Source organism: Ursus arctos, unplaced genomic scaffold (genome assembly GCF_023065955.2).
Source record: "Ursus arctos isolate Adak ecotype North America unplaced genomic scaffold, UrsArc2.0 scaffold_12, whole genome shotgun sequence".
Lineage (NCBI taxonomy): Eukaryota > Metazoa > Chordata > Mammalia > Carnivora > Ursidae > Ursus > Ursus arctos.
This window is the reverse complement of record NW_026622786.1, coordinates 2,710,235-2,737,326: the sequence shown is the minus strand read 5'-3', so window position 1 is coordinate 2,737,326 and position 27,092 is coordinate 2,710,235. Positions and strand designations below refer to the sequence as shown.

The following is a 27,092-nucleotide window of genomic DNA, read 5'->3' as shown; positions in this document are numbered from 1 at the left end:
GAACTCTTTAGTGCCCTGCTCCCCCCCACCCCCAATTCAGCAGGCTGTCCTGCTGCACGGTAGGCAGCACGAAGACAGGAGCTGAGGCATAAAACAAGGTCTCACTCGCTCTTTCTTTAAGATTCTGTTTCTTTATTAGAGCACGAGTGGTGGGGGGAGGGGGACAGAGGGAGAAGCAGACTCCCCGCGGAGCAGGGAGCCCAGGGAGCCCAGTGCGGGGCTCGATCCCAGGACCCTGGGGTCATGACGTGAGCCAAAGGCCGAGGCTTCACCGACTGAGCCACCCAGGCGCCCCCAGGTCTCAACATCTCTTCCTCCATGAGTCTCAGAATCCATTTCTCTGGGGATCATAAGAACACTCTCCTCCCTTCAGCCCTGTTTCCTCAGTTCTCTTAGGAGACTTCAGGGTGAATTTGGGAGGAGTGGCCGCCAGAGGAGGTGCAGCTGGGACTGAGTCATGGCAGGAAATAGGAGGGAGGGAGTTATCCCCAGATAGCCGTATAAAAGGAGAAGGAACCAGCCCTGAGGTTCACAACAGCAGTCACACCAACCGGAGAAGCAGGCTCCCGGCAGCCCAGCCCTCCAGATCTGCCTGAGACGAGCCACCTCCTGGGTGCCACTGACCAGTCCTTGCCCCAGGATGGGGACCATGTCCAGAGCAGCCTTCGTCTTGGCCTGTCTGGCTGTTACTTCTGTAACTTCGGAGGGAGGTGAGTTGGGGTTGGAGCCAGCGCTTGGGAAGAGGCCTCGACCAGCGTGGGCCTGGGGCCGGGGTCCAGCCATCCTCTAAATGGCTCTTCACCAGCAGGGTGATTCTATACCTGGCCTTGCATCTCTGAGCAGACCCAGGGTGGGCCTGGGCACTGGGGCCTTTAAACAGGGAGGGGAGCAGGTGCACTAAAGAGGGGTTCCTAGAGATTGCTGCCAGGAGACATAAAATTGGGAGTCAAATGGACAACAACGGGTGGGTGAATTCCCAGGGTGAGGGGTTCCTGCCTCAGGAAGATGTATATATGGGGCCAATCAAGCAGGGGAGAGAGAAAGAATGGGGCCCCCAGGCTGCTCGAAACTGGTTTGCTGACCCAGAGGGCCTTGACTGACTCCTTGCCCGGTTAGAAGAGTTGAGAGGGTGTCCATCCACAGGGGACCAGACACAGTCCCTCTACTAGCACACACACGTCTGCTACATGCTGGACGAAATGCTACCAAGGGAGACTGTTGAGATCTGGTCCGAGTCTCTGTCAGGCGTGTCTCGTTGTCCTTCCTAGGTGCTAGTCTTCTGTGATTGCAGATCAGCTACAGGCGATTCTTTCCCCTGTGGCTGTGGGGCGATTTGCCTCAGGAGTCCTGAATCATCTCAGTCCCCAGGTCCTAAATCGAGACCTAAGCTAAGGAGGGTCTGGCATCAGCTGAAGGGGAGGCACTCAGAGTCTGAGGTGGGCTCCTTAACAGAAGGTCCACATATGTTTAAACAGCCTAGAGGAGGTGAGCAGATGAAGCCCCAACCAGTCCAAAGTCCAGACTTGCTCCTCTGGAAAACTTGAGAGGCTGAGAGGCGGAGAGCCCGGAAGCCCTCATGGAGAGACACTGACAGGAGATCAGGGCCTCCACCATCCCACTACCCCTACTCCTAGCCCCATATGTCACATTCCCTTCAGGCCTGGACTCGCGAGACCCAAGGCTTTGAGCCTGGTAGAGGTGAGGCTGTCAGAACATCACGGTTTTCTCAGAACCCAACTGGTCACACCTAGGTGGGTTTGGGCGGGGGTGGGTGGATTCATTAGGGCACGTGGGACAGGAGCAATACAGAAGGACTGGCTGGTGTCCTGGTCATCTTGCCTACACCCTTGACATCTACTGCCCCCACATCCTGTGCTTGGGACAAAGAAAGGGCTCCTCAAAACCACCCGACTCACCTTTCATCTTCCAGGCTCCGAGGCTCCAGGGCAGAGGGAGCTGGGGCCAGAGCCCCTCACCTACCACATTCAAGAAGGTAAGAGTTTGGGGGAGCAGCATGGGATGGGGGGTGGCTAGGAGAAACTGTCAGCTCTGACCATCTCCCCTCTTAACCTCTAGTTGGATATGCAGCACCCCCCTCCCCACCCCGGTCCCGAGCCCTCCCCATGGATCACCCTGACACCCCTCAGCATGGCTCCTATTTTGAGGGACAGAGTGAAGGTAAGTCCACCGTGCACCCCTCTCATTGCCCCTCCAGGTTTCTAGTCTGGCTTACTTCCCCTTCTTCAGATGGGGAGAGGTGAGAAGGCCCTGCCCATTCCTTGCCCCGGCTGGAAGAAAGGGTGGTCTACTCACATACCCCCCTTCTATAGTGCAGCCTCCTCCCTCTCGGGATGCCATCCCTGCCCAAGAGGAGGAGTTGCCCCCTCCCCAACTCCCTGTGGAAAAGCAAGGTGAGTGCTTGCCCATTTCCTCACCCCCAACCTGCTAGTCTTGCTGACACCAGTCTGATCCTTGCTTCTTTGTGCCCTCACTCCTGTCTTGTAGCGGATCCCCCTCTCCCTCAGGAAGCCATCCCCCTCCAAGAAGAGCTGCCCCCTCCCCAGGTCCCTGTTGAACAGAAGGAAAGTAAGTGACTCCCTCTCCTCATTACCCTCCTGCCTAAGGAGCATGGGCTTTGGGGGCTGTGCCACTTGCTAGCTGTGTGACTTTGGGTAAGTTGTCTCTCCAAGCCTTAGTTTCCTCATATGTAAAAATGGGGAAATAAGACTTATTTTATAAAGTTATGAGATTAAATGGCATAAAAGCATTTATATTCACTTGCTTCTGTACTGACTTCCTCTTTATGAGTGGCAGCTGGCCAGGTCCCCCTGTTCTAGCCCATCCCAATATGGCTTCTGCTTAAACATCTCCTTCTATCCCAGTAGACCCACCTTTCCTACATCAGGAGGAAATGACCTTCCCATCTAAGCAGAGAGAGGGTGAGTGACAGCTCTGGTCTGTCCATCCCTCTGCTTTTTGTGCTCAGGACCCTGGGGAGGGAGGCAGGGAGCCTGAGCCTTGGGAAGCAGCACAGGGAGCAGGTCTGATTTGTGGGGGCTATAAAAGGGACATCTTTCATGCCCCAGTTCTCTTTCCTTTCCATCGGTCATTCTGAAGGTAAAACCACAAGTTCATTTCTATCCCATGTCCTCCCAACCCTTTCTCCTCAACCCCAAGTTCTCAGTCCTCCCAGCTCATTCAGACTGTCTCTGTCCCTCTACTCATTCCCCTTCCCACTCTGTTTTCTCCGTTCTAGAAAAGCCAGCTATGGACCGTAGCCCCCCTGAGCCTGAGTCTTGGAATCCAGCCCTGCACTGCCAACAGGGCCGATCCCGAGGTGGCTGGGGCCACCGGCTGGATGGCTTCCCCCCTGGGCGGCCTTCTCCAGACAATTTGGACCAGATCTGCCTTCCTAATCGTCAGCATGTGGTGTATGGCCCTTGGAACCTGCCACAATCTGGCTTCTCCCACCTTACTCGCCAGGGTGAGACCCTCAATTTGCTGGAGACTGGATATTCCCGCTGCTGCCGCTGTCACAGCCGCACAAACCGCTTGGACTGTACAAAACTCGTGGTAAGAGTTGGGCTCTTGAAGCCAGGGGTGTCCTTTAACTTCCAAACAGTACGTGTACGTCGGAAGGACTTCTAGGCCTGGGTATGTAGGAAACTCAGGACCCTTTTCTTGGCCCTACCTTGGGCCTCCCCAGTGTGCTGGGAGGGCAGAGGACAGCCTCTGCTTCTTTCTTATCTACCTGCCCAGGGTCCTTTTCTGGAGCCTGGGAGGAAGACAGGAATGTGGACACTGGGCTGCTGGGCTGATCCATCCCTCTTGCTCTAGTGGGAGGACGCAATGACCCGATTCTGTGAGGCCGAGTTCTCGGTCAAGACCCGACCCCACCGGTGCTGCAAACAGCAGGGGGAGGCTCGATTCTCCTGCTTCCAGGAGGAAGCTCCCCAGCCACACTACCAGCTCCGGGCCTGCCCCAGCCACCAGCCTGGTACTTCCTCAGGCCCCGAGCTGCCTTTCCCCCCTGGGGTACCCACACTGGACAATGTCAAGAACATCTGCCACCTAAGACGCTTCCGTTCTGTGCCACGCAACCTCCCAGCTACTGACCCCATCCAAAGACAGCTGCAAGCATTGACCCGGCTAGAGGGGGAGTTCCAGCGCTGCTGCCGGCAGGGGAACAACCACACCTGTACATGGAAGGCCGTAAGTGGGCGTCCCGGTCCCAGGAGCCCGTCTGCCTGCCCGCCCATCTCCGACCTCTGATCCTGCTGATCCGTTCGTCCACGTACCTCCCCAGTGTGAGCACGTCTGCCCGTTCATCTGCTTGCAAGTGTCTGTGCATCCATTGTATTCGTCATTTGACTCTGTTCATCTTGAGCCTTCACCCTGCACTCCTGGCCTCATCCACCCTTGATCCCACACATGCACTCATGTGCCATCCACCCGTGCAGCTCTGGCCTTACCTGACCCCCTCGTCTACCATTCCAGCTCATGTCCTGTGACCAGCTCCAAGCCTCATTTGTGCTTCCATCCTTCCACCTTCCCAGCGCCATACATCCACGGCTGCCAATCCCAGTCCTCTGGTTCCTTGCCCTTCCCCTTTGGCCCCTTCACCTCATAGCATAGGGCAGTAAGGGAAGCAGAGGGTCAGAAGAGAAAGGGCCAAGTCTCCAGGCTTCTGACTTCCCTCTCTCTGGCCCGCAGTGGGAGGATGCCCTTGATGGATATTGTGATCGGGAACAGTCTGTCAAGACCCACCAGCACTCGTGTTGCCACTACCCTCCTAGTCCTGCCCGCGATGAGTGCTTTGCCCGTCGGGCTCCCTACCCCAACTATGACCGGGACATCTTGACCCTTGACCTCAGCCGAGTTACCCCCGACCTCATGGGCCACCTCTGTGGAAATGGAAGAGTCCTTAGCAAGCAGTGAGTCTTGCCCAATTCTTCCCCAACTCTCTTCCTTTCCCCAAAACCTCCCTTCTGGGCACCCTCTGGGGTACTCTTGGTAAGAGCAACACCATGGTCTCCAAGCACCACTTCGATGCCTAGGGATGCAGAAAGACCCTGACCCCTTCCCCTTTCCTACCAACATAGTAAACAGATTCCTGGGCTGATCCGGAACATGACCACCCACTGCTGTGACCTGCCGTTTCCAGAGCAGGCCTGCTGTGCTGAGGAGAAGGTGAGTGGGGGCAGAAGGAGGTCATAGTCTCCACAGAAAGGCAGGGGAGGGAGGAGAGAGGGCTACAACTCCAGCTACCCCTTCTCTTCAGTACCTCAGACTTGCTCACAGAAATAAAGAGGACTAGTGGAGAAGATCTTTTTTCTTGATTTCCGAAGTCTTCATTCCTGACCTGATCTGCTCCCCACCTCTAAGTTCCTATTATGCCTTTTCTGGGCCTCAAGCTTCAGGCATTTCCAGATGTGCACTTACGTCTGTCACAAGGAATCTAGCTGTGCAAGGCCGCCTTGAGCTCTCTCTGGACCCCAGGAAAGGATCCAGGGAGATAGCACTAGAAGCTGAGGGAAGGGGGACTTTGAACACCCCAGTATTGATGCTTGACCTCGGGTAGCCCCCTCCCCATCATCTCTGCTTTACTTTTTTCCTTCAGAAATCGGCCTTCATTGAGGACCTGTGTGGTCCCCGACATAACTTCTGGCGAGACTCTGCCCTCTGCTGTAACCTGAATCCTGGAGATGAACAGACCAACTGCTTCAACACTTACTATCTGAGGAATGTGGCTCTGGTGGCTGGAGACAATGGGGATGACAAGAGCCAGGGAGAGCAGGGCCAACTCAGGGAAGAAATATCAGCCCCACCCCTGAGCCCAAGGAAGAGTGAGTCATCCTAGAGCCTTGGAGGATCAGATTGGGGGAACCCCACCCTCCTTGAACACTCATTACAGTAAACACCTCTTGGATTTGGCTTCCTCACTGTCTTTAACATCTCACATACAAACACACCCTCCCGAGCCTGCCCGGATGTTCTTCAGGGACTGGCCTCTGAGGCCCACTGCCCTATCCCTACTGACTGAGCAGAACCACTCCACGGGCTGTGATGCTACCATAACTAAACGGCTTCACTTCACTATTTGTCATCTTGAATTTATTCACATATTTGACAAGGAGTGTCACCTTGTTAGCTAGCTAGCATCATTTAAAGGCAAAAAAAAAAATACTGTTTGTCTTTGGTGAGCCCCAAAAGTACCACAGCACACCCTAATATTTTAATTTAGTTTAATTTCATTTAGGGGGGCCCAGAGGGAGAGACAGACTCGTAAGCAGAACTGCACCGAGAGCAGAGCCTGATGCGGGGCTCCATCTCACAACCCTGAGATCATAACCTTAGCTGAAATCAAGAGTCCCACGCTTAACCGACTGAGCCACCCAGGCACTCCCTAGCCTGACATTTTTAAGTTTTCACTTTGAGCCCTGGAGTCCACACCTTGATTCATTCAATATCCATTTACTGAACACTTCAATGTGCACTATGCTACAGCAGGGGATAAGCCCCTTCTGTCAAGTTGCTCACATCCCAGCAGCCTAGCAGGTGTGATAAGGGGTGTTGCATGGGGCTGCCAGATTGCCAGTATTCTCGGGGCACCAGATAAGGCTCTGAGAAGGGGGAGCAGGGCTGAGGGCAACATGAGTACACGGAAAGCCTCTGTGGGGTTGAGGTCAGAGCTGCTCTAGGAGAAGCAGAAGGTGCAACGGGCAAGGGCAGCCCAGGCAGAAGGACGGTCTGGAGGAGAAGCACAGAGGCTGAGAGCGCCCGAGCCTTTGGTGGTCTCCTCTGGAGACGTGGCTGCAGTGGTGAAGCAGGAGGTCCGCAAGGGTTTTAACTGGAGCCTGGCGCCTCTGCTCACGAAGGCAAGGGCGGCCTCAAGCAGAGGTGGTGTTCAGGTTTGCCTTTTCCAACCTCTAGTAGACAGCCGAGCAGGAACCTGGAAGTCCAGTTCCGGGAGTATCTCGCCCATGCCTGAGGGGAGGGGGCTGGACCACGGGGCGGCAAGACTCTTCGGTCCTTGGAGGCTGCTCCCAAGAACGCGGAGCTGGAAGAATCGAAATGAAGACTCGTAAGGCCAAGTCCTCTGTGATTCTGCCGCCAGGCCAAGTCACCAGAAAGCGGGACCTCCCCGGCCCCAGTTACGGCGGCGGAGGGTGGGGCACGACAGCCGTCCCAGCCCATCGAGGGACAAGCTGAAACCTAGCAGCCCCAGACACCTCCCACTCCCTTCTCCCGAGCTTAGTATTTATCTACTTACTCATCCTTGGCCGGAGGGCTGCCGCTAACCACGCTGCGTCTTAGCCGCTCCTTCGCCTGTCCATCAGCACGGGGCTCAACGCGCGAGCGAGAGCCGCGTGCTCCCGCCCCTGCGCCGGCCCCTGCCGCCTCGCGCTTGGGTCACGGGCTCGAAGAGCGTCACCGCGCCTGCGCGGCGTCTGGCGGCGGTCTCGCGATCCTCCGACGGCCGCGGGGACCCGGGGCCTGGGCTGGGAGGGGCCGCGCCCACTCTTCCCCGACCCCTCCCACACGCTTGCCGCCGTTGCCTGAGGTGGGGCTTGAGCTCGCGGGGAGGGGGCGGAGCCGCGGCCGGTGGAGGGGTGGGCGGAGCCGCCGGCAGGGACATCTCCAAAGGGCTCTGTCCTTTCGGGAGCTTCCCGGAGATGCTTTACAGCTGCATTTGCCAAGCGCGGCGCCTCCAAGTGCTGGTGGGGGAGTCAGGTAGGACCGCCCTCCCAGGCCCTAGAAGGTTACAGTCCAAGGAATGGACCGGGAGGGCACCGGGACAGCGGTAGTAAGCAGCGATAATGAAAGACTTTGATGGTAAGCATCGTGAGCTGAGAGTTAAAAGAAGTAATTCTCTCTAGGGATCAGGGTAGTTGGCTGTGGATTGAGCCCAGAAGCATGGATAGGATTGCTATTAGTTACCAAGAAAAGGGGAAAGTGTTAACATTTACGGCAGTTAGTTGTATAGGTGAAATATTAAGATGTAATTTATTAAGCTCAGGGGCAGTGGATAAAGGAGTCAGAGCCCCTAACTACTTGGAGGGACCCAGGAGGTTTCGGGAAGGAATTCAGGTTTCGAGTAGGATTTTGCAAGAATGGAAAGAGTGTACAAAGCACTGGATGTATGCAGAGTTCCCCTAAAGTAAACAGAGGGTCTGTTTTGTGTTAGGCAGAGTATTCTTAAGTGGTTAGTCTAAATATTGTGGCCATAAAGAAGACTAAAACACCGCCCTCGAGGATTTTTTATCTCTGTGGAGACTTGTATATCGAATGATAGATATATTCTCAGGATTCTGTGGGAGCCACCTAGCCTAGCTTTCAGGGAGGTCTTCGTGGAGAAGGCAATAAAGCAAAACAGCGTGATTGGTTTGTTTGAAGTGCCATTAAGTGGTAAAAATGGTGTGGGTGAGTAACTAGGGATGAGGTTGTAAATTTAGGTTTAGTCATGCTTTCTGGCAGATCTTGAAGGACTATGGAAGTCATGCCAACCTGGGTAGAAGCACCTCTAAAAGACTGTAAATGAAACTAATGATGCACTATAAGTTGGCTAATTGAATTTAAAAAGAAATTGTAAATGAAAAGTGATGTGACAGACTTTTTTATTTTACTTTATATTATTTTAAGTAGGCTCCACGCCCAGCTTGGAGCCCTGCGCAAGGCTTGAACTCATAACCCTGAGATCAAGACCTGAGCTGAGATCAAGAGTCAGGAGGTCAACCAAGTGAGCCACCAAGGTGCCCCAGTGAGCCACCAAGGTGCCCCAGTGAACAGACTTTTTTAAAGAAGTAAATTAGATGGATAGACAGGTGGACATGAGTAGATACGCCAGAGAAAGGATAGAGACGGGGACTACTTCAGAGATTGAAATTGTAGTTCTTTGATATCAAAATTTTGAGAAATTTTGTGATCCAGAACTTTAATGGTACAGGGGATGAAGAGGGAGAGGATATCTTTTAAAAATATTTAAGAGGGGCATCTGGGTGGCTCAGTTGGTTAAGTGACTGGCTTCAGCTCAGGTCATGATCCCAGGGTCCTGGGATCCAGCCTCGCATCCGGCTCCTTTCTCAGTGGGGAGCCTGCTTCTCCCTCTCCCTCTGCTTGCTGCTCCCCCTGTTTATGCGCTTGCTCTCTTTCTGTCAAGTAAATAAAATCTTTAAAGATTTTTTAAAAAAAAAGATATTTAAGAGATGGGATTGACAGACCCTGCTTGCTGCCGAAGATATCTTAGAATGACTCCCGAATTTGAGGTTTAGGTATCTGTAAGGTAGAATGTCCAGAAGGAGGAGCAGGTTTTACAGGAGGATGATAATGAGTTCAGTTTTGGAGTCCTCAGTAGTCAATGTCCTTAGTGAAAGCATCTTCAGAAGGAAGATGTTAAAAGCCACATTCTAGGGGCACCTGGGTGGCTCAGTCAGTTAAGCGTCTGCGTTTTGCTCAGGTCATGATATCAGTGTCCTGGGATCAAGCCCCATGTCAGGCTTCCTGCTTGGTGGGGAGTCTGCTTGTCCCTCTTCATCTCCCTCTGCCTTCCCCCACACACACCTTGCGTGCGCGATCTCTCTCTCTCTCTCTCTCTCAAATAAATAAACAAAATCTTAAGGAAAAAAAAAAAGAGCCACATTCTAGGGGTGCCTGGCTAGCTCAGTCTGAAGAGCATGTGACTCTTGATCTCAGGGTCGTGAGTTCAAGCACTTTGGGTGTAGAGATCACTTAAAAATAAACTTTTTAAAAAACAGCCCCATTCTAGGGAATGGAGTATGAATGGGAGGTGAGGAAGAGGAGGCAGCATGTGCAGCCTGCTCTTTATATTTTTTTAAGATTTTATTTATTTATTTGCCAGAGAGAGAGGGAGATCGAGAGAGAGGGAGAGAGAGAGCACAAGCAGGGGGAGCAGGAGGCAAGGGGAGAAGCAGACTCCCCACTGAGCAGGGAGCCAACGCGGGGCTCGGTCCCAGGACCCTGGGATCATGACCTGAGCCGAAGGCAGACACTTCACCGACTGAGCCCCCAGGCGCCCCGCAGCCTGCTCTTTAAATGTACTTCTGTACTCTAGCCTAGTAGCCTGTAAAGTCTCTTAGATACCATAAATTCAGCTTATTCAAAAATGAACTCCTCTGGGTATGTGGGAAGATAGGAAAAAGAAAATGGAACAGTAAGCGAGTTGTAGAACCTACGTGGTAAGTATACGGATGACAGTCTGTCAGCTTTTCTGCAGTTTTGAAAAGTTTCATAAAATCTTGAGAAAAATAAGCGATCATCTCTACCCTCCGACCGCGCCTGCCCCAGCGGGCCCCGTCTCAATAAGCAGAACCGCCATCTAGTCAGTTGTTCAGGCGAGAGATCTGGGAATATCACTCTTCAGTGAATCGTTCTCCTTCTGCCTTCTATTCCAGTCGGTCACCACATCTAAGGATCTCTTAAATCCATCAACAGTGGGCTTGTACCTTACACCGAGGTTAGGTTCTAAAGTCAGTACATGGGGCAACAGTGACATAGTCAATATAACCTTTGGAAATCCCTTAAATCACTCAGAAAATACATTGGCCATTGTCTTGTGTGCGTAACTCTGTACCCAAAATGTATGTACAGGCTTCTCCGGTAAGGTACAGTATGTCATAGGATACACAGTAGAACAAAATATTTTTAACTTAAAAAAAAGAAAGGAAGATAGTGCTGCATATAGTTGAACAGAGTTGTGAAGTGAACATGAGGCACGAGGACACGGTATTCCTCACCTCTCCAGTGTCTCCACCCTAGTCCCATCTTCCACCAACCTTCACGATTCTTGAAATGGCTTCCTAACTGGTCCCCTGGTGCTGTCCATCCATTCTCCACAGTCCAGGCAGAATGACCTGCTGATTGGTGTGATCAGGCCACTTCATTGCTTTAAAATACCTCAGTGATAGGGCGCCTGGGTGGCTCGGTCGGTTAAGTGTCCGACTCTTGATATTGGCTCAGGTCATGATCTCAGGGCCCTGGTATCAATCTCTGCATAGGGCTCCGCCCTGGGTGTAGAGCCTGCTTCAGATTCTCTCACTCTCCCTCTGCCCCTTCCCCCTGTCTCTCTCTCTCTCTCTCTTTCTCTGTTTCTCACTCTAAAAAATACACATATACATCTATCTATCTATCTCAGCGATATCCCACTGTTCCCTTCTGACAGTGTCTGACACACCCCCATTTGGCTGCCCAGCCTTCCACTGTCTGGCCTCTGCAGTCCTCAGACTTCATCACACATACCTCTTCCCTCTTGTTCTCTAGGCCCCCTCAGAACTCAGCTGCTTACCTTTCAGTTCCTCAGGTTCACCACATTCTTTTGTACGTGGGGGGCTTTCACATGCTGTCCTCTGAAAGAACTCTCTTCCCCTCTCTGTGAGACGGGTAAGCTCTGTACCCCTGTGGTAGAGGCCTCTTGCTACTCAACAAGCCATCCTCTCCCAATCCAATACTTCAGTCTTGCTGAATTTTAAATTAAAAAAAAGCATGGTGTAAAATAACACACATTTAAAAATTGTACTGAACATAAATGTATAGTTCAGTGGATGATTCTAAAGTGAAACTCCTCGCAGCAACCACCCAAAAGCCCTGCAGAATGCTGCTTTGTGTTCAGACTCCTCACCCCTGCGAAGGGACGACTCTCCTCCCGTCGTATTTATTATAATCATTTACCTGCTTTTTCTATTTTTACCACCTAAATATGAATCCTAAAACAATCATTTAGGGGTTTTGGTGGTTGTTTTTTGGTGATTTTTTTTTTTTTTTAGATTTTATTTATTTATTTGACAGAAACAGCACAAGCAGGGGGAGCAGCCGGCAGAGAGGGGGGAGAGAGAGAAGCGGACTCCCTGCTGAGCAGGGAGCCCCGCACAGGACTCGATCCCAGGACCCTGGGATCATGACCTGAGCCAAAGGTAGATGCTTAACCGACTCAGCCACCCAGGTGTCTTTTTGGTGGTGGTTGTTTTTTTTTAAAACAACCATTTAGGGTTTAAAAAAGATTTTTAGTATAGTTGACACACAGTGTTACATTAGTTTTAGGTGTACAGCGTGGTGATTTAACAAGTTTATACACTGTGCTATGCTCACCACAAATGTAGCAACCATTTAGGGTTTTTTATAAAAGCTTTATTGCCCCCCTCCTCCCAGCCCCTGGTAACCTCTCATCCACTTTCTGTCTCTATGACTTTGCTTATTTTAGGAACCTCTCGTAAGAACTGCAATAATTGGAAGCACTTCTGTGTCTTGCTTATTTCTTTTGGCATAAAGTTTGCAAGGTTCACCTGTGTTTCAGAGCTTCACTCCTTTTTATGGCTGAATAATATTCTGTTGTATGGATAGACCACATTTTGTTTATCCATTCATCTGTTGATAGATGGTCACGAGGTTTCCACCTTTTCACTACTGTGAAGAATGCACAGTCACTTAATTTTACCCATTTTTGAACTTTCTAAGAATGGAATTAGAACATTTTTTTTGTATGTCTGGCTTTTTAAGCACGCATTTCATGTCATTCCATATACCGTCGTTTATTCATTTTCATATAGGATTCCATTTGAGAAATATACCACAATTTCTCTCTTCTACTGTTGATGGATATTTGGCTTGTTTCCAACTTTAGGCTATTTCAAATATGCTCAAATTTTAAAAATTATATGTATTTCTGTTGGGCGTACAGGGCAGCTAGGAGTTGAATGGCTGGGTCAGAGTCTCTTCAGCCTAACTAGAGAGTGCCAAAGTGGTTGTACTAATTTTTACTCCTATCCACAGGGTTTGAGAGTTCTTGTTACACAGTCTTACCAACTCTTAAGGTTTTCTGTGTAGCTATTCTGGTGAGTTTGTTTGTATTGGGTTTAATTTGCATTTCCGTGTATATAAATGAGGTTGAACACTTGTCATGTGATGATTTGGATATCTTCTGTGACATGTCTACTCAAGTATCTTGCATATTTTTCTGTTAGACTTTTCCATATTGATTTGTAGTTCTTCCAGATATGAACTCTTGGGCAGGTAATATATTAGAAATATTGTGCCTGTTCTCTTAACAGTGTCTTTGATGAAAAGATGTTTTTAAATTGGATATAATGGTCATTATGTCTAGTGCTTTTTCCATTTTCTCTCTCTCTTTTTTTTAAGTAGGCTCCACACCCAGCGCGGAGCCCAGCGCAGGATTTGAGCTCACCGCTCTGAGGTCAAGATCTGAGCTGAGACCGAGGGTCAGATGCTTAACCGACTGAGCCACTCAGGCACCCCCCTCCCCCATTGGTTTTAAAAAATCTTCTGTCACTTTCATCCTATCTCATTTAAGACTTGTATTCACCTGGAGTGGATTTTTATTTATACTGGAAGGTAGGGATCTTCCATCTGGAGATTCCGTTTTCCCAGCACCATTTGTGGAGAAGCTGCGACTTCCCCACTGCTCCACAGAGTCACATTTGTCATAAATCAAGTGTCCATATTTGCAGAGGTTAATTCTGGACCCTCTGTTCTATTATTTGTTCATCCTTGCACAATACTACACAGTCTGTAGCTTTACTCTTTTTATTTTTACTAGCGTGGAGCCTAACATGGTGCTTGAACTTACAACCCTGAGATCAAGACCTGAGTTGAGATCAAGAGTCAGACGCTTAACCAACTGAGCCACCCAGGTGTCCCCACAGTCTGTAGCTTTTCTTTCCTTTTTTTTTTTTTCCAAAGATTTTTTATTTATTTGACAGAGAGACACAGGGAGAGAGGGAACACAAGCAAGGGGAGTGTGAGAGGGAGAAGCAGGCCTCCCGCTGAGCAGGGAGCCCAGTGCGGGGCTCGACGCCAGGACCCTGGGAACACGACCCGAGCCGAAGTCAGACACTTAACACCTGAGCCACCCAGGCACTCCCAGTCTGCAGCTTCGTAACAAATTTTGTTGTCTATAAGGCAAGTCCTCCCACTTAGTCCTTTTTCAAGAGCGTCTTGGCCATTGTTTAATGATCAGTATCAAACATTAGGAATAGTCTGTACAAATTATTTTATGTAAGTATTAAAAATAGAAAGCCCATGTTGTTGTAATCCTTTCCTGAATAGTTATTCCAATGACTTTCCAGCTGAGTAGCTGGCCGTGCTGTCCAATACAGTAGCTACCAGTCACTGTGGGTACTGAGTACTTGAAATGTGGCTGGTCTCAATTGCAATGTCCTATAAGTAAAGAACACCAGATTTCAAAGACTCAGCATGAAAAAGTGCAAGGTATCTCAGATATCTCATTAATAATTTTTGTATTGATTACATGTTGACATGATATTTGGGGTTTATTGTGTTAAAGGAAGTAGATTATTAAAATTATTTTCACTTGTCTCATTTGACTTTTTTTTTAATTCCAGTATAGTTAGCATAGGGTTATAGTGTACGATAAGGGTTCAGGTGTACGATATAGTGATTCATAACTCTAGACATTATTCAGTGCTCATCATGATAAGTATACCATCTGATCCATTCCCACCCACCTCCCCTCTGGTAACCATCAGTTTGTCCTCTGTAGTTAAGAGTCTGTTTTTTGGGGGGTGCCTGGGTGGCTTAGTCAGTTAAGTGTCTGGCTCTTGATTTTGGCTCAGGTCATGATCTCAGGGTTATGAGATAGAGCTCTGTGTCGGGCTCTGTGCTGAGTGTGGAGCCTGCTTAAGATTCTCTCTCTCCTTCTGCACCCCCCCCAAAATAATTAAAAAAATTTTTTTAAAGAGTCTGTTTTTTGGTTTGTCTCTTTTTTCTTTGTTCATTTTTGTTTCATAAATTCCACATGTGAGTGAAATTGCATGGTATCTGGCTTTCTCTGACTGATTTATTTCACTTAGCTTTATACTCTGTAGACCCATCCATGTTTTTGCAGATGGCAAGATTTCGTTCTTTTTTATGGCTGAGTAGTATTCCTCTGTGTGTGTGTGTGTGTGTGTGTGTGTGTGTGTGTGCGCGCTCACGCACCCATGCACACATACATCTTTATTCATTCATCTATTTTTTTTTTACAGAATATTCTTTTTTTTTTAAGATTTTATTTATTTGTGAGAGAGAGAGCATGCCCGCAAGCACAAGCGGGGGCAGGGGCAGAGGGAGAGAGAAAGGGAGAAGCAGACTCTGCTGAGCAGGGAGCCTGGTGCAGGGCTCAATCCAGGCCCCTGGGATCATGACGTGAGCTGAAGGCAGACGCTTAACTGACTGAGCCACCCAGGTGCCTCTCATTCATCTCTTGATGGACACTTAGGCTACTTCCATAATTTGGTTATTATAAATAATGCTGCAATAAACATAGGAGTGCATATATCATTTTAAATTAGTGTTTTTGTATTCTTTGGGTTTGACTTTTAAGATTTTTTTTCCATTTTTTAAATTTTAATTCAATTAATTAACACATAATGTGAACGTAGAGGTCAGTGATTCATCAGTCTAATATAACATCCCGTGCTCATTACATCACGTTCCCTCCGTAATGTCCATCACCCAGTTACTCCATCCCCCCACCCCCACCCCCAGCAACCTTCAGTTTGTTTCCTATGATTAAGAGTCTCTTATGGTTTGTCTCCCTCTCTGATTTCATCTTGTTTTATTTTTCCTTCCCTTCCCCTACGATCCTCTGTTTTGTTTCTTGAATTCCACATATGAGTGAGATCAAATAATTGTCTTTCTCTGATTGACTTATTTCACTTAGCGTAATACCCTCTAGTTCCATCCATGTCATCACAAATGGCAAGATTTCATTTCTTTTAAGAGATTTTATTTATTTATTTGACAGAGAGAGAGACAGCAAGAGAGGGAACACAAGCAGGGGGAGTGGGAGAGAGAACCAAGCTTCCCGCTGAGCAGGGAGCCTGCTGCGGGGCTCGATCCCAGGACTCTGGGATCGTGACCTGAGCCGAAGGCAGCTGCTTAACTGACTGAGCCACCCAGCGCCCCAAGATTTCATTTTTTGGATGGCTGAGTAGTATTCCATGTTTGACTTTTTAAAATGTGACTACTAAAATATTTGGACTTATAAATGTGGCTGGTATTTGTGACTCACATTGCACTCTGTTTGTATTGGAGAGTGTGGTGGGCTGATGAATGGCCCCCAAAGATATCCAGGTCCTAATTTCTGGAACCTGTGAGTGTTACCTTTACATGGCAAAAGGGACTTTGCAGATGTGATTAAGGGTATGGACTTTGAGATGGGGACATTATCTTGGATTATCTGAACAGACCCTAAATGTAAATCACAAAGGTCTTCATAAGAAGGAGGCAGGATGGGGCATGCAGGTGGCTCAGTCAGTTAAGCATCTGCCTTCAGCTCAGGTCATGATCCCAGGGTCCTGGGATCGAGTCCCACACCTGGCTCTCCACTGGGTGGGGAGCCTGCTTCTCCTCTCTCTGCCTCTCTACCCCCACTCGTGCTGGCTGTCTCTCTCTCTCAAATCAATAAATAAAATCTTTAAAAAATAGTTTAAAAAATATTTGGACTAACACTATCTGTATTCGTTTAGCGTGGCTGCTGTAACAAATTACTCTAAATTTAGTGGCTAAAAGGGGCGCCTGGGTGGCGCAGTCGGTTAAGCATCCAACTCTTGATTTTGGCTCAGGTCAAAGCTCAGGGTCATGGGATCGAGCCCCACATTGTGCTGCACGCTGGGCATGGAGCCTGCGTAGGATTCTCTCTCTGCCTCTTCCTCTGCCCCTCCCCCTGTGCTGCTCTCTCTGTCTCTCTCTCAAAAAAAAAAAAAAAAAAAAAGAGAGAGAGACGATTCTACTGAAAAACAACATGGGTGTTTATCCAGAAGAGACTATCAGAACTCTTACACCTCAATAAAAAGAAAAGAAACAATCCAATCAAAAAATGGGCAAAAGGTTTGAATAGACATTTCGCCTAAAAAGATATAAAAGCATACGATGATGGTCAGTATCATTAATGATAGGGACGTACAAATCCAAACCACGTGCAAACCTTGTCACACCCGCCAAAATGGCTATAATAAAAACATCAGACATTAACATTTGTTGGCAAGGTGTGAAGAAATGGGAAGTCTCAGACACTGCTGGCAGGAATAAAAAATGATAGTCACTTTGGAAAACTTGACAGTTTCTCAAAAAGTTAAACATACTTTAACCATATGACCCAGCAATTCTACTTTTTGGCATCTACCCAAGAGAAATGAAAACATAGCCACGTAAGGCCTTGCACATAAATGTTCTTTTTTTTTAAGATTTTATTTATTTATTTGAGAGAAAGAGAGCACAAGCAGAGTGAGCGGCAGGCAGAGAGAGGGAGAAGCAGGCTCCCCACTGAGCAGGGAGCCCAACGGGGGACTCGATCCCAGGACCCTGGGATCATGACCTGAGCCGAAGGTAGACACTTAACTGACTGAGCCACCCAGGTGCCCCCACACACAAATGTTCTTAGCAACCTTATTCATAGTAACCAAAATGGAAACCAAATTGGAAACATCCTAAGTGTCCATCAACTGGAGAACAGACAGACAAAATGTGGTCTGTCCATACAATGAACTACAATTAAAAGGAACAAAATACAGTTACATGCTATGGTATGGATGAACGTCAGAACCATTCTGCTCGGTGAAAGACGTCAAGAGACTTCATGTTGTATGACTCTGTGTATATAAAATATCCAGAAAAGGCAAAAGTCTCCCTTAATTCAATGTGCTCCTAATTTATGGTTGTACAGATCAAATCAACAGCCTCATAATAAACCAAGTTTACATTTATCTACATTTGTAAAAAATCATGAGGTGAGGTAGAATTTTGTCCTCTTGAAAATTTTGTTTTCAGCTACTAAAAAAACCCTAAAATTTCATTTCTAGGGCTACTAAAACATGCATTTAGCAAGTAGTGTATAAACTATTTTGAAGGGAGGTGCGAGGACCACTGAACAGGGGGGTGTAAAATGTCCCAGGTTTGGCTCCCTGTCTCCTCTGTACGTCTTCATTTTCAGTGTCTCCGTTCTCTAGTGGGTCTTCCTTCCCTTCTTCCTTCCCTTTGATGTATTCACGGACCGTTCTTGGGTTTGTTTGGTTTGGTTTTGTCCTTTTTTTTTTTTCTTATGTAACTGTCTCTTTTGCTCTTACTTCTTTTTTATGTTAAGACTTTTTCTTGGGTACCTGGGTGGCTCAGTCGGCTAAGCAGCTAAGCGTCTGCTTTCGGCTCTGTCATGATCCCGGGGTCCTGGGATCGAGCCCCACATCAGGCTCCCTGCTCAGTGGGGAGCCTGCTTCTCCCTCGCCCTCTGCCTGCCGCTCCCCTTGTTTGTGCTCCCTCTCTCTGTCAAATAAATAAGTAAAATATTTGTTAAAAAAGACTTTTTTTTTTAATCTGAAGATTTATCCTTTCCTGTCTTTTTTGACTTAGCTTCCACTCTTTCAGAGCAACGTTGCCGATCCCGGAGGACCTCTGTCTCCCCCTCAGGGGAACGTCTCTCCGTGGAATTGGCTTGTGAAGAACTGCAGGATGAGAGCTGACGCTCGGGCGTCCTGCGGTTGGCTGTGAGAGGGAAAGATGTGTCTTAGCTATGAGTCCTTGGGATTTTCTATGCACACAGTCCTTCTCTGTAAATATCAATAGTTTTGTTTCTTCATTCTAATCTTTTTGCTTTGTTTTTTTTAAGTAGGCTCCATGCCCAGTGTGGGGCTTGAACTCATGACCCTGAGATCAAGAGTCACATGCTGTACTGACTGAGCCAGCCAGGTACCCCAATCATTTTGCCTTTTATTTCTTTTTCTTTTTTACTACCCTGGATAGACCTCCAAGTAATGTTGATGGGAAGTGGAGAGAGAGGGCATCCTGACTTTGTCTTGTTCCTGATTGTGGTAGCCAGTCTCCAAGATGGCCCTCCAGGTCCGTACCTCCTACTGGTCTTCACACCCTAGTGTAGTCCCCTCTCGTACTGTTTTTGTGACCAATGGAGTATGGTAGCAGTAAGGGTATGTCACTTCCGAGACTAGGACATAAAAGACATGGGGGCATTTGCCTCTCTCTCTCCGAAACTAGTTCTAGGAGAGGTCCATGTGGAGAGAATCTGAGGACTGCAGCCAACAAGTAAAGAGCTGTGGCCTCCTGCTAACAGTCATGTGAGCGCCCTTGAAGGGATCCTCTGCCCCCCCTCAAGTCTTCAGATGACTACAGCCCCAGCTCACTTCTCGACTGCAACTTCATGAGAGACCCAGAGCCAGAGCCACTCAGTTAAGCCACTTTCAAATTCCTAATGCACAGAATCCGTGAGATAATATATATGTGTTGTTTTAATCCACTAAGTGTTGAGATAATTTGCCACATAGCAATAAATTACTGATCTCAAAGGAAAAGCTTTCAACATTTCACCATTAGCGTGACGTCTGCTACTGGTGCTTTGTAGTACCCTTTGTCATATTAAGAAAGTCCCCTTTTAGTACTAGTTCACTAAGAGTTTTGTTTTATTTTAATTTTAAGTAATCTCTGACCCCATAGCACTTGAACTCACGACCCTAAGATAAAGAGTCACAAGGCTCTACCGACGGAGCCAGCCCGGCGCCCTCGCTAAGAGTTCTGTATCGTAAATATATTTCAGGGTTTTTTTATTAAATATTTTTCCTGCAGCTATGGAGATGACCTCTGATTTTTCTTGTTTGGCTTGTTAATGTGGTGAATTCATTAATCGATATTTTAAAAAGTTAAACAGTGCATTACTAAATCACAATAAACACAGCTTGGACATGATGTAGCATTCTTTTTTACATATTGCTGAATTTAACTTCCTAATATTTTCTTTAGAATTTTTTGTGTCATTGTTCATGAATGAGGTTTACCTATAATTTTCCTTCCTTATAGTGTATCAGGTTTTGGTATCAAGATTACATATTTTGTGGTTTTTATGAGGTGGTCAGTCCACAGAAGAGACAGAAAAGAGCAGAGGGGAGGAAAACCCAAAAAACACACAGGTCCTAGAAACAGGAGACAAAAACCCATCTTTGCTGATTAAAAAAAAAAAATTACAGAGACACATTGGAAAGACACCACGGCAGTCAGGAGACAGAGATAGTGGGATGTGGGAGGATTTGGGCCGTTATTGGGGTTTCTGGGGAAAAGGCGAGGCAGGAAGGGTTTAGGACTGGCTAGTTTGAGTAATTGTGGCCGGCTTTGGGCTACAGGGTTGGTCCCTAGTTGCCTGGCACCTGGCCCTGGGATGATGAAGGCAGAGTAGTATTGCCTCCTGGGATGCAGGGCCGGACAGAGGAGGGACGGCCGTGGATGACGCTGCCAGCCGGGCCCTCTGCCATCTCTTCAGAATTGTCTCTCCCAAGCCAGGAAAGGTTTTTCTAGAATGTCAAAACATTAATATATAGAAAGTTTCAGGTTATTTACATCTAGTTGTATCCGTAGGACAAGGTGAGCTTAGGGTCCTCCTATTCCTCCATGTTCCCTTTCTTTGAAAATTTTAAAAATACATATATTTACAGTACATTGTACTAAGCTCAAAATGAGTTGGCAAAAGTAATTACTTCTTTTCTCTGAAAGAGTTTGTACAATATTGACTTAATATCTTCCATAAATATTTGACAGAAATTGCTGATGAAGCCATGTGGGCCTGGAACCTGCTTTGTAGGAAAATATTTTTTCCTCCTTCCTTCCTTCCTTCCTTCCTTCCTTCCTTCCTTCCTTCCTTCCTTCCTTCCTTCCTTCCTTCTTTTTATTATTTTGAGAGAGAGAGAGTGAGCAAGCACCAGTGAGGGGAGGAGCAGAGGGAGAAGCAGACTCCCTGCTGAGTGGGGAGCCCCATGCGGGACTCGATCCCAGGACCCTGGGTTCATGACCTGAGCTGAAGGCACACACTTAACTGAGTGAGCCACCCAGGCGCCCCTGTAGGAAAAATTTAAACTAGGGTTTCAGTTCTTTGGAGTTATTGGTCTATTCAGAATTCCTATTTCTTCTTGGGTATTTTATAAACTGTCTTTTTTCCCCTTGGGAATTTATCCATTCCATAAAAATTTTCCAACGCTTTAGCTTAAAGTTCTCTTGGTTTCTTCTGAAGATCTGCAGGGACTGTAGAAATGCCCTGTGTTTCATTCCTGACAGGCTTCATTCCAGCCTTCTCTCTCTCTCTCTTTTTTCTATTTCATTTCACCAAAGGTTTATCAGTTTTATTAGTCTTCTCAAAGTACCAACTTGTTTTATTTTTATTCTATTGTGTGTATGTATGCTTCCAATTATTTTTATTATTTCCTTATTTCTAATTTCAAGTTTAATTTGCTGTTCTTTTTCTACTTTTTGATGCATGTTTAGTTCATTAATTTTTGTATTTCCTTCTTTTCTGATTTAACTATGTAAGGCTGTAAATTTCCATCAAGAGAATAGCTTGTATCCCACAACTTTTGGTATGTAGTGTTTTAAAATTATTTAAGACTTTGTAATTTCATTATAATTTCTTCTTTGATTCATGAATTATTTAAAACTTTTTTTGATTTCTGAATTATTTAAAACTGTATTGTTTTATTTCCAAACACGTGGGGTTCTCTAGCTGTCCTTCTGTTTTTTATTTCTAGCATAATTGCATTGTGGCTAAAGAATAGCTCTGAGTGACTTTAACCGTTTGGATTTGTTGAAACCAGTTTATGGCTTAGTATATGGTCAATTATCATAAATAATAAACTCTACCCCCGACATGGGGCTGGAACTCATGACCCTGAGATCAGGGGTTGCCTGGCCTGCCTTACTGACTGAGCCAGCCAGATGCCCTTTCTTTTCACTTTCTTGATGGGATCCTTTGAAGCACAAAGGCTTTAAATTTTCATATAGTCTAATTAATCTATTTTTTCTTTAGTTGTTTATGCTTTTGGTGTCCTATCTAGAAAACCATTGCCTAACCTAAGTTCACAAAGATTTACTTCTATGTTTGTTTTCTTCTAAGATTTTTTTTCTTCTAAGATATTTTTAGCTCTTAACGCTTAGGTCTTTGTTCCATTTTGAGTTAATATTTGTTTATTACATGAGGTAGGTGTCCACTTTTATTTATTTGTATGTGGATATACAATTGTCCCAGAACTGTTTGTTGAAAAGACTATTTTTTCCCTGTTGAATTTTTGGCACCAGTGTTGAAAATCAGTTGACCATAAATGTGAAGATTTATTCTGGACTCTGAATTCTCCGTTGACCTGTGTGTCTGCCCTTACGCCAACACCAGGCCATCTTGATTACTGTAGCTCCGCAGTAAGTTTGGAAATAGGGAAATGTGGGTCCTCTGAGCGTTGTGGCTTTTAAAGGTAATTTGTCTGTTTTACTCTGACTGTTTTACTATGTTCTCCTTGTCTTTGGTTTTCTGCAATTTCACTAATATATAAGGCAGTGGGTTTATGATTTAATGTGTTTCCTCAATTCTGGAAATTTTTTGAGCCATTTTTTTCTTCAAATATTGCCTATGTCCATTCTTTCCTTATGACCTCTTCTTAGACCTTTTTATTGCGACATCCATGTTTCTTACCCATTCCTCTGCATTTTCTTTGTTTTTACTCCATTATGCATCATTCTGGGTATTTTCTTCTTTTTTTTTTTTTTTAAAGATTTTATTTATTATTTATTCGACAGAGATAGAAACAGCCAGCGAGAGAGGGAACACAAGCAGGGGGAGTGGGAGAGGAAGAAGCAGGCTCATAGCGGAGGAGCCTGATGTGAGGCTCGATCCCATCACGCTGGGATCACGCCCTGAGCCGAAGGCAGACGCTTAACCGCTGTGCCACCCAGGCGCCTCTGGGTATTTTCTTCTGATCTATATATTCCAGTTCATTAATTTTCCTTTCTACTATCTCTAGCTCTCAGTTCTTAATTTTGGTTATTGTGTTTTAAGTTTCAGAATTTGCATTTTTTTCCTGTTTAACATTTACAGTATCGTTTTTAAAAATTTCTATTTCCCAACCAAATTTTCCATTCTTGGCTTTTATTCCTTGAACATAACAAGCATAATTGTTTTGTAATCTATGCTGGTCATCGCAGTATCTGGAGACCCTGTGAGTCTATTTCTGTTACCTATTGTACCTACTGTTCTTATTCGTGCTGTCTGATATCCTTGCGTTATCTTTGTGTACTGGACATTGTTTTAGAAAATTATTTATAGAAATACCCTGACGTTCAAGATAATGTTGTCTTCCTCTAAAGAGAACTTATTCTTTTGCCAGCTCCTGAGGGCACTAGCAGTCTGAACCACCTGACTTTGAAATTTCCACCCTAGCCCCTGGAGGCTTCCAGAATTGCAGCTCAGCCTTTTCCAGAACAAAGCCCCAAAGCATAAGCAGCTTTCAGAGGAGGCTTCATGTCTCCACTTTCCCATCCTCTTCAGTATCTCAGCATCTCAATTCATCAATTCCTCAAATCTTGTTACTTCTCTGATTCTTTTAAGATGACTTTTAAAAGTTTGTTTTTATTGGTATGAAGGTTTATTTATTATTTATTATCTAGGCGTCCATATCCAGAATTGGTAGACCCTTTGATTCTCGTTTGAGGGATCCAGTAGGCAGCAAGATCTTCAGGAAGGTTAGAGTAGGGTCACTGTTCTATGGGATCAATCCTGACTGGTCTAAGTCAGTCATGGTAACCCCTTCTCTCTATGCCTGAGGTGGGCATATGACCCACTTTTGGGAGAAAAGACACAAGAGGAAAACTCCTGGGAATCTGTGGATGAATTTTTGTGCCCATTTGAAAGAGAGCTGCTTGGGAACCAGAGCCCTTTCTCTTCTTTGTGCTTTGAGATGATGTTATGTAAGGAAGTCACACTTGAATCTATGGCAACCCTCTTAGACTGAGGGAAAAACCAAGAAAATTGTAGTGATATCAACTCATGGCTCTTCATGTTGTTGAGCCTCCTAAAAGCCCTGAAACTCTTTGCTTCCAGGCTTCTTTTTTTTTTTTTTAAAGATTTTATTTACTTATCTGCCAGAGAGAGGGAGCACAAACAGGGGGAGAGGCAGGCAGAGGGAGAAGCAGGCTCCCTAGTGAGCAAGGAGCCCGATGCGGGGGTCAATCCCAGGATCCTGGGATCATGACCTGAGCCGAAGGCAGACGCCTGACTGAGCCACCCAGGTGTCCCGGCTTCCAGGCTTCTTAAGGAAATAATAAACATCCTTGTGGTTTCACTGTTGGTTAGATTTTCTGTTGTGTGCAGCCCAAAGCATGCCAAACTGACATAGCATCCTTCAGGACTCAGCTTGAAATGCCACTTCCTCAGGGAGGCCTTCCTGAAACCTCCACATCAACACGTTTGATAATCTCTCTACTTTCCTTTAAGTGTCCCTCATCATATTTGTGATTATTTGTGGATTGATAGTCTTTCTCTCTGGGCTATAAACTCCACGGGAACAGAGACCATGGTAGGGTCCTAGAGCCCAGCCCAGCGCCAGGCATGATAGCCTCTAAATCAATAATTATCCAAATAAACAAAATAAAAGGTCAAGAGCCCAAGTAGAGGGAGAAACTGGATAAAAGTTCTGGCGGATGTGAATTAAAATTTGTGCAGTTGTACTTCTAACACATGAAAACTTTTAAAGCTCAAAGAGTCATTGCGGATGGGTTGGAGTGGCCGTCGTGAGCATGGGTGTGACTGTTTATCTGGTACAAGGAAGAGCTGCCAAGTTGTGTTCCCGTCTGGGATTAGACCCCATAAATGTGCATTGGCATAAATCGGCAGAATTATGAGAGTTCCTCCAGCAGTGTTCAGCTGGCTAGATGTGTGAGACATGCTGGGTAATTAAGTTGATCCAAAGATGGGGACTCTAAGGACAGGCTGCTTTCTTTCTTTTTTTTTTTTTTTTAAGATTTTATTTATTTCAGGTCACCCGGGTGGCTCAGTCAGGAGTCCGCCTTCTGGGGGTCACGATCCGGGGTTCTGGGATCAAGTCCCGCATTGGGCTCCTTGCTCGGCAGAAAGCCTGCTTCTCCCTCTCCCACTCCCCCTGCTTGTGCTCTCTCTCTATCACTGTGTCTCTCTCTGTCAAATAAATGAATTAAAAAATCTTTTTAAAAAAAGACTTTATTTATATGAGAGACAGACACAGCACAAGTGGGGGGGGTGGAGGAGCAGAGGGGGAGGGAGAAGCAGACCCCCCCCCCCCCCCGCGAGCAGGGAACCTGACGGGAGACTCGATCTCAGGACCCCAGGATCCAGACCTGAGCCGAAGGCAGACACTTGACCGACTGCGCCACCCAGGCGTCCCGGAGAAGCTGCTTTCTGTAAAGTAAATAAAAGTAGCTACGGAATTGTATGTCAACTCTCAATAAAGTAAGTCTTTTAGAATTCAAAGTCTTTTGACTTCTTGTTGACCTTTTGTTCCAGACTAGAGAATATCCCCTGGCTGAAACATTCACCCCCGAAGTCCTCCCCCATCGCCCACTTGCCGTGGAAAGGCCCGTGGGGGTACCTGAATTTCCTGCGGGGGAGTCGGCGTGTGTGCGGGGGCATGTTTTTCTGGGGAGAGCGTCCAGAAAGGCGAGGAGCCCCGTTCGGGGCCGGCCCCTCGCCGGGAGCGCTGGGTGGCTCCGGGCTCGATGGAGGGAGCCGTGGCCCTGCTTGTTGACAGTGGTCGGTGCAGACTCCAGGGACAGAGGCTGTGCCACGTAGCTCCTCAGTTTTCTCCTCCCTAAAATGGAAACGATAATCACCGTTCTTCCCCTCAACGGGCCCATACTAAGCTTAAAGGAGTTAATACCTGCAAATGCTTGGAGCCATGCCTCGCACTTAGCGCCGGATTTTATTCCAGCGAATTGTTCGTGACGCGTCGGGCGCACATCACGGACGAGGACCTCGAATCAGGAAGCAGCAGCGGAGGGTGCAGGGCGTTGATCTTGCAGACTAGCATTCTGCCCCCTCCGGCGCTTAGGGCGCCATCTGGCCTGCGCCCCAAGGATCTCACCTGCCCCGTGGAGATGGTAACAGGACTGTGGTAGGGGTTCTAGGCAGGCTCAGAGCAGTGACTCCGACGCAGTGAAAGTGTTGTTCGTTTTTAACTTTTTAAGTAGGCTCCAACGTGGGGCTTGAATTCACAGCCCTGGGATTAAGGGGCACATGCTCCACGACGGAGCCAGCCAGGCGCCGCTCTGGTATGATTATTACTACTGCTGCCTAAGTACGCTCCGTCTCCGCATTCTGAGGCGAGAGGCCCTTTCCAGGCGATTCCCGAAGCCTTCACAGCTCACCCAGCCCCGCCACGTCCGCCTCCCCGCGGCTCTACGCAGGGAGTAGGGCTAACCTGGGCCCCTCCACCTGCCCCCGCCTCAGGTCTCCCCCATCTCTCCCCAGTTCCCATCTATAGCAGTCCCGCCCCTGAAAGCCCTCACGGACCACAGAGCCTTCCAGCTGAGAATCCCCTTGCGGAGCCAGTCCTGGGAGACGTGTACGGCCCGCCCGACGCCCGGCCTGCTCCCCGGCCTGCGCCGCTCACCGTGATTCTTCGCGCAGCGAAGGCCTGGGCCGGAGAGGGGCTGAATGAGGGAAATCAGATACGTGACGATTCGACCGCCGCGGGATGTTCGCATGTTGAAGGGAAGGAAGGGGGAGCACGGAGAGACTGATCTGCACCGTAGACTAAGGGATTGACACCCAGGCAGTGGCCAGAGCACGTGGAAAAACAGAACTCCGACCCGCAAACCAACTCGTCATCAACAAGAAAACACCCAGGCGATCCATAGGTCACATTTGTAAGCAGACTATGTCTAGTAACAACTCAGAAAGCGAAACACTAACTTTCTGGAACAATTGGCTCGAAATGGCCAGCACTGACAACTTCCCTAAGTTTTGTCCATACTGCAACTTAGGGCCAACCAGAGAAAGTCAAATCCGCGCCCCTGGCCAGTCACACAGGACACCCAGCTTCTAGGGACCCGCCTTACAGCTTCCCCACGCCGTCGACAGCCTCCAGAGAAGGCACATCGGAATCCTGTCCTTTTTCCTGCTATAAAGAAAACTTACCCACCCCTCTGCCTGCCCTTGAGTGTCTTTGAAAACAAGTGACCACGGCTGACTGACTCCCTTGCTGTAGCAAGCTTTGAATAAACAGCCTTTGCTCTTCTCATTTGGTTGCTCTTCCTTTATTTCCCCAAGACCCAGGAGC

General features: G+C 47.5%; 1 protein-coding gene and 2 long non-coding RNA genes across 4 annotated transcripts; 2 read left to right on the top strand and 1 right to left on the bottom strand.

The window, feature by feature from the left end:
* The first annotated feature begins 515 nt into the window (after window positions 1-515).
* ECM1 (extracellular matrix protein 1) lies at window positions 516-6,096 on the top strand. The gene is given in 11 exon segments (XM_026486758.4): window positions 516-710; window positions 1,931-1,993; window positions 2,077-2,178; window positions 2,331-2,411; window positions 2,506-2,586; window positions 3,257-3,573; window positions 3,838-4,212; window positions 4,714-4,934; window positions 5,103-5,190; window positions 5,621-5,798; window positions 5,801-6,096. Coding segments are annotated over 11 exon segments (1,626 nt in total). The 5' UTR covers window positions 516-640; the 3' UTR covers window positions 5,851-6,096.
* A 137-nt stretch (window positions 6,097-6,233) lies between these two features.
* LOC130543406 (uncharacterized) lies at window positions 6,234-7,620 on the bottom strand. Its single transcript, XR_008958724.1, has 2 exons — window positions 7,274-7,620; window positions 6,234-7,060 (listed from the first exon to the last, which is right to left on the bottom strand). It is a non-coding gene; the product is annotated as an uncharacterized LOC130543406 (long non-coding RNA).
* Window positions 7,466-27,053, top strand: LOC113246178 (uncharacterized). 2 transcript variants are annotated; one of them, XR_007190375.2, is made up of 3 exons: window positions 7,466-7,836; window positions 18,632-18,711; window positions 25,319-27,053. It is a non-coding gene; the product is annotated as an uncharacterized LOC113246178 (long non-coding RNA). The 2 variants fall into 2 exon arrangements; XR_007190376.2 differs by having other exon boundaries at window positions 7,635-7,836; window positions 18,635-18,711.
* Window positions 27,054-27,092: the final 39 nt, after the last annotated feature.